Here is a 13,395-nt window from a genome sequence, read left to right as displayed (position 1 = left end):
GATGCCAAACAAGGAAAGGACCAATGTTGGTGTGACTCTCTCTCTCCTTTTAAGGAAACTTGTCATTCTTCTTGGTATGACCCATTGTCTTGGAGCAGAGAGGAGGAAACACGGGCAATTCTTAGTCCTGGAAAAGCCGGAGTCTTGGCTGACTTTCCTGGCTCTGCACTGTTCTGTGAGGTTGGGTACCCTCTCCGGCCTCCTGTTATTGTTATAGATGAGGAGGCTGAGGCACAGAGAGATCCCACAACTTACCCAATGTCACACAAGTAGTAAATGGTAAATGGCAGAGAAGGGATTGAGACCCAGGAAATCTGGCTAGAGAGCTTGTGCTCCTAAACCAACACTAGGCCACCTTTGAAGGCAGAGAGTGGGAGATAAAGCAATTTAGAATTAATGGAAAGAGCCTATGGGTCCAGTCCCGCTCTTGCTGGTGTTCTGAATTCAAGGATCCTTTTGCAAAGGATTGAGGCTACACTTTAGATGTAGCTGGGACTAGGTGGACAGGTACATGCGTGGTGAATTTGAAAATGTGAAGGAGTGAAGCAGTGTGTGTTTGGGACACAACTGGAAGAGGAAGGAAGTTTTCCTAGGCTCACAGTCTCTTACCAGACACCTGCCCCCCCCCATGCAAATAATCCTATTGATGAAGGATCATCTGAGCAGCAAACTTGTGCTTTATTAATATTATGCAAATGAGCTAACTGCCTCCCAATAGCTGTTGTCCAGAAGCACCTAGGGACTCCTCCCCCCAGGCGTTTCCAGCAGCCAGATGAGCCACAAAGTTGGAACGCCTTCATTTAGATACCTTTAAGCTACTGTGATACACTGGGACCTGTGTTGGAGATCACAAGGAAGAGCAAGATGTGTCCCTGGTTACCAGGATACTTACAGTCCTATGGGAAACACACACACACACACACACACACACACACACACACCAAGGATAACCCGGAGAGGTGAACACCCCCTTAGTTTTATGAACCAAGTGCCACAGGAATGCAGAGGGATTAGTCCCAGGAATCCAGAGGTCTTGCAGCTGTGTTTTATCTGGTTTTGTTTGGCCGACAGGTTACCCAGATTTGCAGGATAAATAGAGGCAGGGATAGTCTGGGGGAGGGGGGGCGCTGTGAAAAATCAAACCGCTGGATGTGGTCCCCACCAAGGCCTACAGCTTCACTCAGTTTCTCACCTTGGATTTGCTGGGATAGGTGAGGATATAGACCAGTTCACTACATCCCTTAACTAGTAGTGGTGAGTTCCTCTGCTGAAAAAAGAGAGTCTGAGGTTGAGGGGGCATGTTTGCCTGGTTCTTTATCCCCAGACCCTGGACTCCAGAGCAGCACCTCCTGTGGTTCCCTCCTGAAGCCAGGAGTGTGAAACCAAACACCTCGACGGAACACCCAGGAGGCGTTCTGTGCTCCACAGCCCTCTAGCAATTCCCCAAACCCCACCTTTTCTCCCTAAGACAAGGCTCCTTAGTCTGGGGGGCCCTCGGACGTTGGCTGTAATACCTAAATTGCGTCGCGAGGTGGCAACGTTGTGGCGAGAAACAGACTTTTAAAAAATCCTGCGGGGGTTTTTTTTTTTTTTCAAAGCATATTTTCCCTATTAATGTTTCATTTAACTTAATTAGAATCTGGTAAACTAATTAAAGTAGCTACGAGCCCCGCAATCAGCAATAATTCGTATAATTATTGATAATTACATCCATACCAATCGTTTGGTTATTAACATTTGGGGGAGAACAAACCACTTCAGAAGGGACGAGGAACCCAGGAGGGTTTTTGCGACAAAGCTTTCTGGGTCGGATCCGCCTACACCTTCAATCTGCAGAGACTCCGGCCCCGGATGGGGTGCCCTTTCCGGCGAGCCCCAGCTGTCTAGGGCTTTTTTTCCCCCCTCCACTTCGGGGGGAATTCGGAAAGGGAAGGTGAAAAGGAGTATTTGGAGGCTCCTGCGTACGGGCCTGGGTGGTAACTGTAATTCTCATTTTACTGGGAAGGGAGAGCGTGGTCACCCTGGGGGGCCAACACCTGCGCTGCTGGGCGCATCCGAGCACCTCCCGGCCCTGGCACGCCCCAGGATGCAAGTCACTTCCTCTGGAGACCTCAGTTTCCCCGTGGGCACAGCGGGGACCTGATCTGGTGGGTTCCACCCAAAGGGAACATTCCGGCGCCCTGGAGGGTTCCTGCTGGAGATCGCGTCTCCCGAGGTGGCTTCTTCCCAGGGCGACACCTCGCAGCGCCACTATGTCTGTCCTGTCCTCTCTAGGACTAGCCCTCGGCACATCCCGGGCCTGGCGGGGGGCTCCGGGGACCCGCTCCCCGCCTCCTCCGCGCGCACCGGCTCGCCGCCGGCCCCGGGGCCCCCCAGACGCCCCCCCAGACTTCCTGGGGGGGCGTCTGGGACCGGAGGCGGGGACCGGAGAAGCGCACGCACGGGGGTCCCCGGGATGTCGGAGCGCAGCGGCGTCGGGGCTGGTCCTGCGCGCCCGGGGTGGTGGGGGGTGGGTGGGGGGAGGCCCGAGTGCAATTTTATTCTTCCTAGAAGAATAAAGGGAGAGACACAGCACCCTTGCTAGTCAGCCCAGGAGGTGAAACTGGGAGCCAGGGCTGAATGATCCCCCAGCACGGTGCGCTTTGCAGCTCCAAGCACGCTCCCCGCGCCCCCCTCCCAAAAAGCGCGCTGCAGTTTGCATCCTTTATCCGTAGCCTACCCGGCAGGTGCGCTGGGGAAACTGAGGCCGATGGGGGCCCTGCAGCAAGGTGAGGCCTCATCAGCTGGGCTAGGATGCCATCCATCCCTGTCACACCCTGACACCCCCTCATCCCAGCAGTCGAGACCACCTGACTTCAGCGTAGACGGGCCTCACCTGGCTCCAGGTCCCCACACCCTTTGGGACGGAAATGGACAGAACAGTAAAAACTGCCAGGGCCCGCCCCGCACGGGAAGAGGAGGCCAGGCCCGAGGACATCTGTGCCCCAACGCGGAGTCACGCCCTGTCCTTCTAGGCCTGCCCTTCTAGGCCTCCCGACGTACCTCCCCCCGCCCCAGCGCATCCGGCTGGGCCCGCAGCGCCCGCGCCTCCAGGCAGTTCCGGGTGAACCCGGCTTCGCGGCAGGGGACAAGGCGCCGTGCAATCCCTCGGGAGGCTGCGTCCTGCCCCCCGAGAGCGCCGGGGGTTACTCCCGCAGTGGGGCAGGCTTGGGAGTGGGCCCGAGCAAACCCTGGCGCTTGCAGAGCTCCAGGGAGGAGTGGGGGACCCTGCCACCCAGGAGCCCGCCTTGTCCTCTTACCCCGGGCCGAGAGGCTCAGGGGAGAGCCCCAAAAGTAGGGAGAGCGTGGCCTGTGGGGCCAACTCGGTGTGTCTGAATGACTGGGAGGGAGGTCGAGGCACTCGCTGCTGCCCTACCGAGCAGGGCGACTCCCAGCCCCTGCGCCCCAGAACCCGCACCTGCGGCCTTCCAGCTGCACCTGTTGCGCATCGCTCAGCCCACCCCCGCCCACCAACCTCCGCAGCACCAGGAAGTGACAGATTTCTTTCTTTTTCTTTTTCTTTTTTTATTAAAAACAAAACAAAAGTCACGGATACAGGGTGGTCTCCCCAAACAGGCTCAAGGTGGTCTCCATCTCGTGAGTCAGTTGTCGCCCTTTTTAAAGTGCTGTTACATCAAGAGGTTAACAAGGAAACATAGACAAAACCAAACCCAAAGGGGAAATGCAAAACGGGGCTGGAAATAGGTCCAGGAGAAGGGAGCAAAATAACTTACAGCATAAATAAAACGGAACCCAATAGGGAACCAAGAGAGACTCACAGTACATTTAGATCCATTGCACATAGCCACTTTGTCGTCAGGAACAAGTTTCAGAAGTGGACGGGACGGGGGAGCGCGGGGCCTGCGCCAGCAAAGTTGCTACATCGTGTACACAATCGGGGGTCCCAGGCCGAGAGGGGCGGGGGAGGCCCCCCTTCCCCTATCTTACCCCTGCGGTCCAGTTAACCCCATGAGGTCCGGTGCCCTGGAGTTCAACGGTGGGGCGAGGTGCTATTTACACTTGGAAACGGAGAAGGGGGCCCTGGGCCGAGGCGCCCGGGGGGAGGGCGGGCGGGCGGGCGGGGGGAGGCTGTATGTACATCGGGCGGGTCCGAATGGCTTGTTCCTCGCTCTGGGCCGCCGCGGCCACGGGCATTTCCAGGAGGAGAGCAGCATGGCTTGAGGGCGCAGGGGCGGCCGGGCCGGCCCTAGGGCAACAGCGGGGGCTTGAAGGAGCAGTTGCCAGTGCAATGGCGGGGCGTCAGCATCTTGCAGGAGAAGTGGTGCAGGGCGTCGTGGGCTTCTGGAAAGACAGTCGGGCAGGCCGAGGTGGGCACCTCTCCGGCGTGGCCCACGGGCTGGTCCACTCGACCCCCTGCCCCCCCCCAGGTGCCACCCACCCCCTTCGGGCTCAGGGGTTCTCAACGGATCAGAAAAAGGCAGGAATGTAGGCGAGAAAACTGGGTGATTTAGAACCACTGCTCTGGTTCAGTAGCCCCATTATACAGAGGAGGAAACTGAGGCACAGGAAGCGGTAAGTCAATCTGCCCACGGCTAGATTTGGATCCCACGGCGGATTTCCCAATGCCAGGGGCTCAAGGGGTTCTTAATCCCCATTCTATCGTTCTAGAATTATTTCCCCATCACAAAAAAGAATTCCCATTTTCCTCCTCTCAGCTTTTGATCTAGGTAGACCTGGCCTTCCCCTCTCACAGCCCGCCATTTACTCATTCACTCATTCCTTCGCTCATTCACCATCCATTCATCCGCCCATCATTCGTTCACTCATTCATTCATCTATCCATCCATCCATTCATTCATTCACTCATTCATTCAGTGGCACAGCCAGAGCCTGGCAACGGTCCTATCTTTGTTCCTCGGCATCCGCACCTTTTAATTTCTGCTGGATGGCATAGCGCGCCTTCCGCTCTTGGTCCAGTTCATTACACAGAGTGTCTGGAAGACATGGGGAGGGGCCGGTGAGGAAATGAGACCACCCTCCAGCCGGCCGGGGTCACAGCCCGCGCCTCACCCTCTCCCCAGCGCTCAGCCCCTCCAAGAAACAAATCCGGGAGACGGAGGAAGGAGTATCAGTGCTCCAAACTGCAGCCTGGCGGAGGGAGGAAAAAGCCTGGGCTGGTGCTTAAAGGCAGACGGATCTAACCAAAATTAAAGCAAACTTAGGCATTACTTCCCAGGTAATTTTACGCCTCGATTTTTAATTTAGAAACCATGGAAATTGCCGCGATAAGAAGTTCAATCACTCCATGTAATGATGCCTGCAAGCCGTTTGCTGGGCTCGCTTGCCATTCTGAGGCTAATCAGAGTATACAAAGGATATTAAATAAAAAAAATAATTGTTAAATTACCTTCAATTTAAATCCAAATGACTGAGCCAACATTGAGGCTTCTGCCAGACGAGAGGCAGTTACGGCCCCGTGCGCGCGCTCACCTGACTCCCGTCTTACCTCTGACAATTTGCAGCTGTTGCACCATTTCTTCTCGATAAGCCAATTCCCTCTTCATTTGATCCTGAAAATTATCTGTGCAAATTGATTAAGTGAGAGCTGTGACGCACAGCCCCCTCCCTCGGCCCGTTTCCCCTCGCTCCCCATTCCCACCCCCACCCCTGCGGGCTCGGGGCCTAGCCGGGAGACCCGGGAAGGGGAGGGTGCTGCGGCTCCGGCTGGGCAGCTGCCTGTCCCGGGGTCCCGGTGTACAGAAAGAAGGCTCTCGTGCTGAAGTGGGGTGAGGTGGGTCAGGAAGGGGGTACCTTTGAGACTCTGAAATTCTCGCTCCAGTTTCTTGCGGAGCTCCATTTGCTCCAGGAGCAGTTTTTGCAATTCGTCTGTGGGGGGTGGGGGGTGGGAGGAGAGTGGGAGGTAAAGGTGGGTGGGGTGTGCGGGACTCAGCTCCCCACCCCCCAAAGGTCCTGGAGGTCCTGCTCTGGCCAAGAGCCCTGAGGTGGGAGTTGTGGAGCGGTGGGGCCAGGAGGTAGAGGCCTTCTACAGTGGTTTTCCATTTGCTTCCAAAGGATTTGGGTGTGTGTGTGGGGCAGGTGTTGGCCAGGAGACAGGTTGCCCAGGAGAATTAAAATTCGGGGTTGTAGAAGCCATGTTGGGCTTCTAGGCCCTGGCTCCAGGCGCTAACCAGCATGGTATCTGCTTTAAGTTGTTCCTAACTCCCTAACCTTAGAGGCTGGCCCAGGACTTGATTTACCCCTCCAAATGACACACCTAATCCCTCCCTTCAATAATAGGAGCTGGGTAAATCTGGTCAAAGACTTGGATCCCTGCCCTGGAAAAATACCTGTACTCACAACAGTTTGTTCACCATTTCAGGGGGTCCCAGGACCCCAAATCCATACTATGAGCTCTCATATAAAGCACCAATGATTTTGAAGGTAATTGTATACCTTATAAAATCTGTGACTTGGAAGAGTGGAAGACCACCAATGCTTCTCCCCCTTCCCACACCAGTTGCAAGCACATATCTGGGCTGGTTGGGGGCAGGGTGATGGATAGCAGGTGGATGTGGAAAGCACTTATGCCCTCAGAACCAGCTACAGAGGGATGGATGGCAGGGACTGCCCTGACCTTGGAGCTACTGGGATCAGAGTCCTCCCCATGTGGAGGCTGAGAAATCCCACCCCAAGCAGGTGCTGAGGAAACACAAAAATGGGAGGTAGAGGAGCAAAGTGGGGTCAGAGGCTTCTATCCTCTGTGCCTCAAAGCCACACTCTCCCCCCTGAAGGTGAAGCAGCAACCCAGGATCCCATTCTGAAAGGCTCTATCCCCCCCCCCCCCATTTAGGGTATATTTGGTTGGGGGTGGTTATATGTTAATTCCAGGAAAAACTTAACCTCTCAGATATTCCTTAAAAAAAATGTCTCCTTTCCACCTTGCTTTTTAGAAAAAGTCCGGTCTTCCAGTGAGTTTGGGAGACCCAAATTGCCCTATCTGATTGTCACATGCATCAAGTTCTGAGGATCATTACTCACTGCTCTCTTTTACTGTGCTCTTCACACAGGCCAATCTTGGGAATCCAAACTTCTAATGAACCTCTAGGGGTCTGGTTCACTCACCCCCTCCCCCTTCCCCTCCCCTCTACCTCTATGCCAGCATCAAGTGCCCAGAGGATTATCCTTTCTACTCAATGAAAATTGACCCCCCCCCCCCAAAAAAAGAAAACTGATTCCCCAGGAGCCCTGTCTTCCCACACACTCCCCTACAAGAAGGGTGCCTCTACCCCAAGCAGAGTGTACCCCCATTTCACAGATTTAACCTCACCTCTGGCCAGGTTCTCGATATCTTTCTCCACTAGCTGAGTTCCTGTGACATCCAGGGTGAGCCCATCTTCACCTGAGATACAAGGGCAGGTTAGAGGGATTCTACGCTGGGAGAGGCCTTGGGAGGGGAAGGGTGAGCTGCCCGGATCTGTGCTACGTCAGGGAGCTGCTCCACATCTTCCGCCTTTAGAAGAGACAGTTACAGGTATGGAGTGCCACCTACCCTCCAAGCTATCAGTTTAGGGGTGTAGCTCTCATTTTAGAGAGTGACCCACTGAAGGACAGCGGACTCACATAGGCTATCTTAGGGCAGGAAGCGCTCTCTGACCTACTTCATGTGGGTGATGGTGTCTGTCATCTCTTTTTAGTACACTATCCCTTTCTTTTACCCGGAAGAGCCCCAAACCCACTAAGGAGGAAAACAGCTCAGGAAACCTGGCCTGCACCTCGCGCGCGCTCTTTAAATGCGTATCCGCCAGCCGCACGCGAGGCCCAGCAGCCGCTTACAGTGATCGAGAGCCCTTCTCGCACGCAAGCCCCGGCCGGTGGCACCTGCGCGACCTGGGCCCCAGCTTCTGGGTGCGGGTGCGGTTGGCGCGCAGGGGTCCTAGGGCTCACCTCGGTCTGTATTTGCGGGACTTGGTTGGGAGATACTCCTTTGGTCTGGATAGGATTTCCTCGTTTCCAAATCGTCGGCGGTCGAGTGATTGTCTTCCTTATCTGGTTCTTAAAGGCAATAAACCGAGTTTCAAGGAGAAGCAAAGAAACCGTGACCCCGATACGGCCAGAGCTGCCACGGTCGGGGCGCCCGAGCCCTAATTAAAAGTGTCGCGGCCGCCGCTGGTTCCCGGCCGTGCGCCTGGGCTTGCACCCTCAGGCTTTGGGCCGGGCACCCCCTCCCCCGCGCGCGGTCTGCTCCTCTCCTCTCCTCTCGCGCTCCACGCCCCCTCCCCAGCCCCCCGGAAAAGAACAAGACGAGCTGCCGAGCCCACCAGGGACGAGCGACCTACATCGCGCGCAGATACTGGGGCACCGCGAGCGCGCGTGGCCGCCGGCTCTGCCTACGCCGCCCCCGCCGAGAGCGCGGCCCAGGCGGCCACCCGCGCGGGGTGGTGGCGGCGGGGGAGGCATCCTTCCCGGGGCTTGGCCCGCCCGGATCTGCGAGGCCCTCGGCCCCTCCTCTTCGAGCCCCTGGGGCCCGGCGCTAGGGCAGGGCCCCCCCACACCCCACCCCCCACCCCGGGGCCGCCTGGGCGCTTCGGGGGCATCCAAGCGCGCGGCCGAGCGCCCGCACCCTCGCCCCACCCGGCCTGCCCACGAGGACCTCGGGGCCCAAGCACTGCCGAATGAATGAGGTGCCGGGCGTGATTTTAAAAAGGATTTGACCCGAGTGTGAGGTGTACGGGAGCGTGTTTCTGTGCGGTGGACAGGGCGGTTCCTTGAGTGACCAAACGGTGGAAGTTACTGGGAGTCCCGCTGAGTTTCCTTTATTTTTCCGTCCGTCTCCCCCTTTCTCTTGCTCCCTCTGCCTCTCCCTTTTTCCTCCTCTCGGCTCCCCTCGCAGCCCACCCCCTCCCCCCGCCCCCCGCCCTGGCCCCGGCCCTCCGCCCGCGGTCCCCACGTCGCATTGGCCAGCGACCTCGGCAGGGGGGCTGGGGGCGTTACCGTGGGCCTCGGGGGCGCAGAGGTAGGAGGCCGCGGGCCCCAGCGCCGCCGCGCTCTTCACATGCTCGTCCCGCTCGGGCGCGTACACCTGCGGCGGCCGAAAATGACAGGGGTTAGGGGGGCGCTGGAAGCGGATCAGGGCCGCCGGCCCCGCGCCGCGGCCGAGAGGGACCCGAGCGGGACCCGAGCGCCCCGCGCCCTCCGAGGCCGCTCCGCCCGTTGCAGTTTCGGGGTCATCAGGAAGACAAAGCGGCTCTCGAGCCGAGCCAGGGCTGCCTGTTCCCGGCGGCACCCGCCACCCACCTTCGCCCGCCTCCTTTCCCGCGTCTTCCCGCCAGCCCTCGCCCAGAGTCCCCGCATAAATGACGCCTTTCGCATCCGGCTAATGGTTCGTGTTTTAATGGACCTGATGGAAATGTACAGGTGTGCGCACCCACTTTCAGAAGAGCCAACGGTTTCGGCTTAGTGGCGCAGCCCCGACCCGAACCCGTGGCCCCGCCAACCCGAGAGCCCGTCCCCCGCCCCCCCCACACCCCCCCACCAGCGGTCCGGACAGCCGCCTACCAAGGAACCCGGCGCTTCCCAAGGCCCGAGTTCAAAGGGGCTCAGAAAGCAAGGAGTTGGGGTGGAGGGAGATTCCGGCCCGGCGTTGCTGGGGCCCGGCTTGAGCGGGGCGCCGGCCTCTCCTCTCCCTTCCAGCCCGTCTTCCCCGGGACCCTGACCCTGACCCCCTCCGGGTGGGTGCGCCACGGGCCCAGCCTCGCAAGCGCTCTTCTCCGGCATGGGGTCCCTTTCTCTGCTGCACGTTCCTTCCCCAGACCCCTTTTATTTCTCGCTCTCAGTGTTACCGGCGGTCTCCACCTCCCCTCCCCCACACTCAACACAAACGTGGCACACCCGTCTCTCAGGCCTGGGCGCGCCCCCCACCTCCCCACCTCCCCACTCCCCACCCCCCGGATTTTCCGAAACCCTCCCCCTGCGGGGTCCCGGCGGGTTGCGGCCTGCGGCGCCTGCGCCTACGCCCGCTCGGGACAGGGTTCCCGACCCTAACTCGGCCAGCGGCTGCCCCACACCCCCGTGGTGCCGCGGGGTAAGCGAGGAGGCGCCCCCAGCGAGGCGGGCGCGGGGCTCACCTTGGCCGGCGCGGGGCCCCCCAGCGGCCCGCAAGGCTCTCGCAGCTCATAGCCGCCGCTCGGCGGGCTCCTCTCGGGTCTCCGCACCACGTCGTCGGCCGCCAAGTCCCCAAATGCCGGCCGGCTGGCCGAGGGCAGCCCGGGGCGGCGCCGGGGACGCGGGCTGCCGCCGTCGGGGGAGTCCGTGGGGCCGTCGGCGCCCGAGGAGGCGGCCGACGGGGGCCCTGCGGGCTGGTCGTTGTCCGCGCCGCCGCCGGCGCTGGGCGCCCTGGTTGCGCCCGGCTCGGCCTCGTCCGGGGCGCCGTCCTCGTCGGGGAAGCGGTTGGACTCCACGTCCACCTCGGGCTCGTCGGCAGTGTCCACGTCGGGCGAGGCGGAGTGGTAGCTGGAGCTGCCCTCGCTCAGGAAGTCCGGGCTCACGTAGCCGCCGGCGGCCCCCGCGCCCGGCCCCGGCCCCGGCCCCGGCCCCGGCCCCGGCCCGCGGGCAGCCCCGGAGCCGTAGGCGTCGCGCGCGCTCCCGTAGAGCTTGGCGATGCTCTCGGCGTCCTTGACCACCGGCCGGAAGGCCGACACGTAGGAGCCTTTGCGCGCGGGCGGCGGCGGCGGCGGCGGCGGCAGCGGGGCCAGCGGCGGCGGCAGCGCGTCCTCGGCGCCGTCCTCGTCCAGCGGCCCGCGGGACAGCGCGCTCGGGCAGCGCTCCTCGGCGCCCAGGCCTCCCTCCTTGGCCGGCTCGGCCGCGTCCAGGGCCTCGGGGCCGCCGCCGCCTGCAGCGGCCGCCGCCGCCGCCGCCGCCGCCGCCACCGCGGCCGCCACGGCCTTGGCTTGGCTCTGCGCCGCGGGGTAGGGCGGCACCGGGAGGCTGCCTGCCGCCGGCCAGAACATGGGGAACGTCGGGTACACGGTGGCCGCGGCGGCCGCTGCCGCCACGGCCGCTGCGTCCTTGGCTGCCCCGGAGGGCTGGTGGCCCCAGAACATGCCGCCGCCTCCGGGGCCGGGGCCTGCCCCCGGGGGCAAGTGGCCAGATCCCGGGCCGCCCGCGCCCCCGCCTGCGCCCGCGCCCGCGCCGCTCCCGGTGCCCGGGCCTCCCTTGGGCTCGCCCGCGCCTAGCACCGGGTCGTCCTTTTTGGGGCAGAGGCCGAAGGCCGTGGGGAAGCCGTAGGGATGGGGGAAGAGCGGCGGGGGCAGCTTCTGCAAGAGGCCGAAGCCCTTGCTGGGCACCGGGATCACTGGGTAGCTGCGCACGCCCGCGCCGCCACCAGGCCCGCCCGGGCCCGCCGGGCCGCCGGCTCCCGCCGCCAGACCCAGGCCCCGCTGCGGATGCGGGGGAGGCGGCCCAGGAGCCCCGGCGGCCTCGTCGTCGCCGCCGCAGCGTAGGGCTTTGTGCGGCGGCGGGCCCGGGGCCAGCTCCGCGCCGCAGCCCGGGCCGCCCCCGCCGCCGGCACCGCCCTTCCCCTGCGCACCCGCCCCGCCGTTCGCGCCGCCGCCGCCGCCGCCGCCGCCCTGCAGCGAGAAGGTCCGCTTGCGGGTGCCGCCGTTGAACATGGCCTTGACGTCCTCCCAGGCGTGGCTCAGTTCGTCTGTGGCCGACTTGTCGCTGAGTTTGAGGTGACGGCGCCACGAGTTGAAGTTGGCGGCGTCGGGCTGCGTGTACTTGGCGTCGGGTGTGCGGTGCGAGTGGAAGATGAACTTGTTCGGCGAGAAGTACATGCTGCAGTAGCCGCACTTGATGCACTTGGCGCGCGAGCTGTTGTAACGCGCGGGGATGAAGCTGCCGCGCGAGCCCCACGCGCACTCGTGCACCACGTCGAAGGCGAAGTTCTCGGGCAGCTTGGGGGGCTTATGCTCGCCCAGGAACGACTTGCACAGGCGCTCGGCCTCGCGCTTGGTGATCATACCGCAGCGGCGCGACGAGATCGGCATGGCCCCGGCCCGACGCAGGATCTCCAGCTGCACCGGCGTGCACTGCACGCACGTGATGCCCAGGGCCACGCGGCGGTTGTGGATCTCATTGTAGCTGTAGTTCTTGAGCAGAGTGTTGGAGATCTGCGCCAGACACAGGCGCTCCTGGCCGTCGATGACCAGAGACACGATAGGCACCCCGTACAGCGACGTCTCGCCCACCTGGTTGGGTTTGAGAGCGCTGGAGCCCGAGTAGGGTTGCAGCTCCTGCTTCGAGGTGGGTGAGGAGTTGCCCTCGCGCCCCGGCCCCAGCTGAGTGGTGAGAGCCTCCATGCCGCCGCTCCTGCGAAACAGAGAAAGTAGACAACAGATGAGCCATTTTCAGCGCCACTGTGGCTCGGGCCCGCCCAGCGGGGCGCGCCGACTTGGGCGCGCGGGGAAACTTGGCTACAGGGAGTCCAAGCTCATTCGCCCCCCGCCCCCACCCCCAACCCCCGGACGGGAGCCTTTTGTTATCCAAACGCGTGCTGGCGCCACAACAAAAGCCCCTGGGGCTTGGGGAAGAGGAAGGGGGTAATTGAGACCTCAAGAACGCCCCAATTTTGCTTTCGGATTGTGGAGGAAGTGGGGCCCAGAGACGGAGAGTGACTTGCCCAAGGCCACACAGCAAAGCCATTGCCTAACCCAGGCTTCCCAACGTCCAGATCCGCGCGCGCCTTTGGCTACCCTCGCAGCCTGCCCTACCCGCCCGGGTCCTGAAGCCCGGACTTCGGGGACAGGCTGCCCCTCTGCTCAGTCGCGCATGCACGCGGGCGGGCGGGGGAGGCGCTGGGAGGGGTACGGACGGGAGGGAGGGGCGGTCACTGCCCATCTCCAGACAGCAGGGGGCGGGGGGGGGGGCAAGGAGAAGGAGGAGGGTCCCGAGGCCGTGAGGGAGGGGGAGAGGCTGAGGGGACCGCTGTTCGCGGTGCTGAACCCGGCTGGCTCTCCGAAGCGCGCCGCGCGCGCCCAGCCCCCGGGGCGGCCCCCAGCGCACCCAGCTCCGGGCCGAGCCGGTTCCCCGGGATAACGGCACTGGTTTCCACAAGCCCGAGTTTCACCTTTCATGCCCGGAGCCTCGCGTTCGTTGAGCAGAAAGATTCCGGCTGGAAATACAAACCGTTTTTTCCCCCCAGCCATCAGTGGAACCGGGGTCACGCAGTTCCTAACCACATTTTCTGCATTTTTAGCTGCGTTCCGGACCAAAGCTGGTTTCCATCCGGGTCAGCGCGTGGGGACAGACAGGTTCTCGAGGAAGTTTCTCGGGAGCCACACTTCTCCTTTGCTTCCGAGAGCCCACTCCCTAAGTTTTCCTTCTTCTTCATCTATGCCT

General features: G+C 61.8%; 1 protein-coding gene across 1 annotated transcript; it reads right to left on the bottom strand.

Annotated features, from left to right (window-relative positions):
- Nucleotides 1–3,590: 3,590 nt before the first annotated feature.
- Nucleotides 3,591–12,699, bottom strand: SKOR1 (SKI family transcriptional corepressor 1). The gene is made up of 9 exons (XM_035708695.1): nt 12,608–12,699; nt 10,125–12,366; nt 8,992–9,079; nt 7,945–8,052; nt 7,328–7,399; nt 5,812–5,886; nt 5,507–5,581; nt 4,929–4,994; nt 3,591–4,341 (listed from the first exon to the last, which is right to left on the bottom strand). Exons 1-9 carry the CDS (start codon nt 12,697–12,699, stop codon nt 4,247–4,249), a joined length of 2,913 nt encoding a protein of 970 aa, XP_035564588.1. The 3' UTR covers nt 3,591–4,246.
- Between the last annotated feature and the right edge of the window lie 696 nt (nt 12,700–13,395).

This window comes from Canis lupus, chromosome 30 (genome assembly GCF_003254725.2).
Source record: "Canis lupus dingo isolate Sandy chromosome 30, ASM325472v2, whole genome shotgun sequence".
Taxonomy (NCBI): domain Eukaryota; kingdom Metazoa; phylum Chordata; class Mammalia; order Carnivora; family Canidae; genus Canis; species Canis lupus.
The sequence above is the reverse complement of the archived record's forward strand: the minus strand, read 5'-3'. Positions and strand labels throughout refer to the sequence as shown.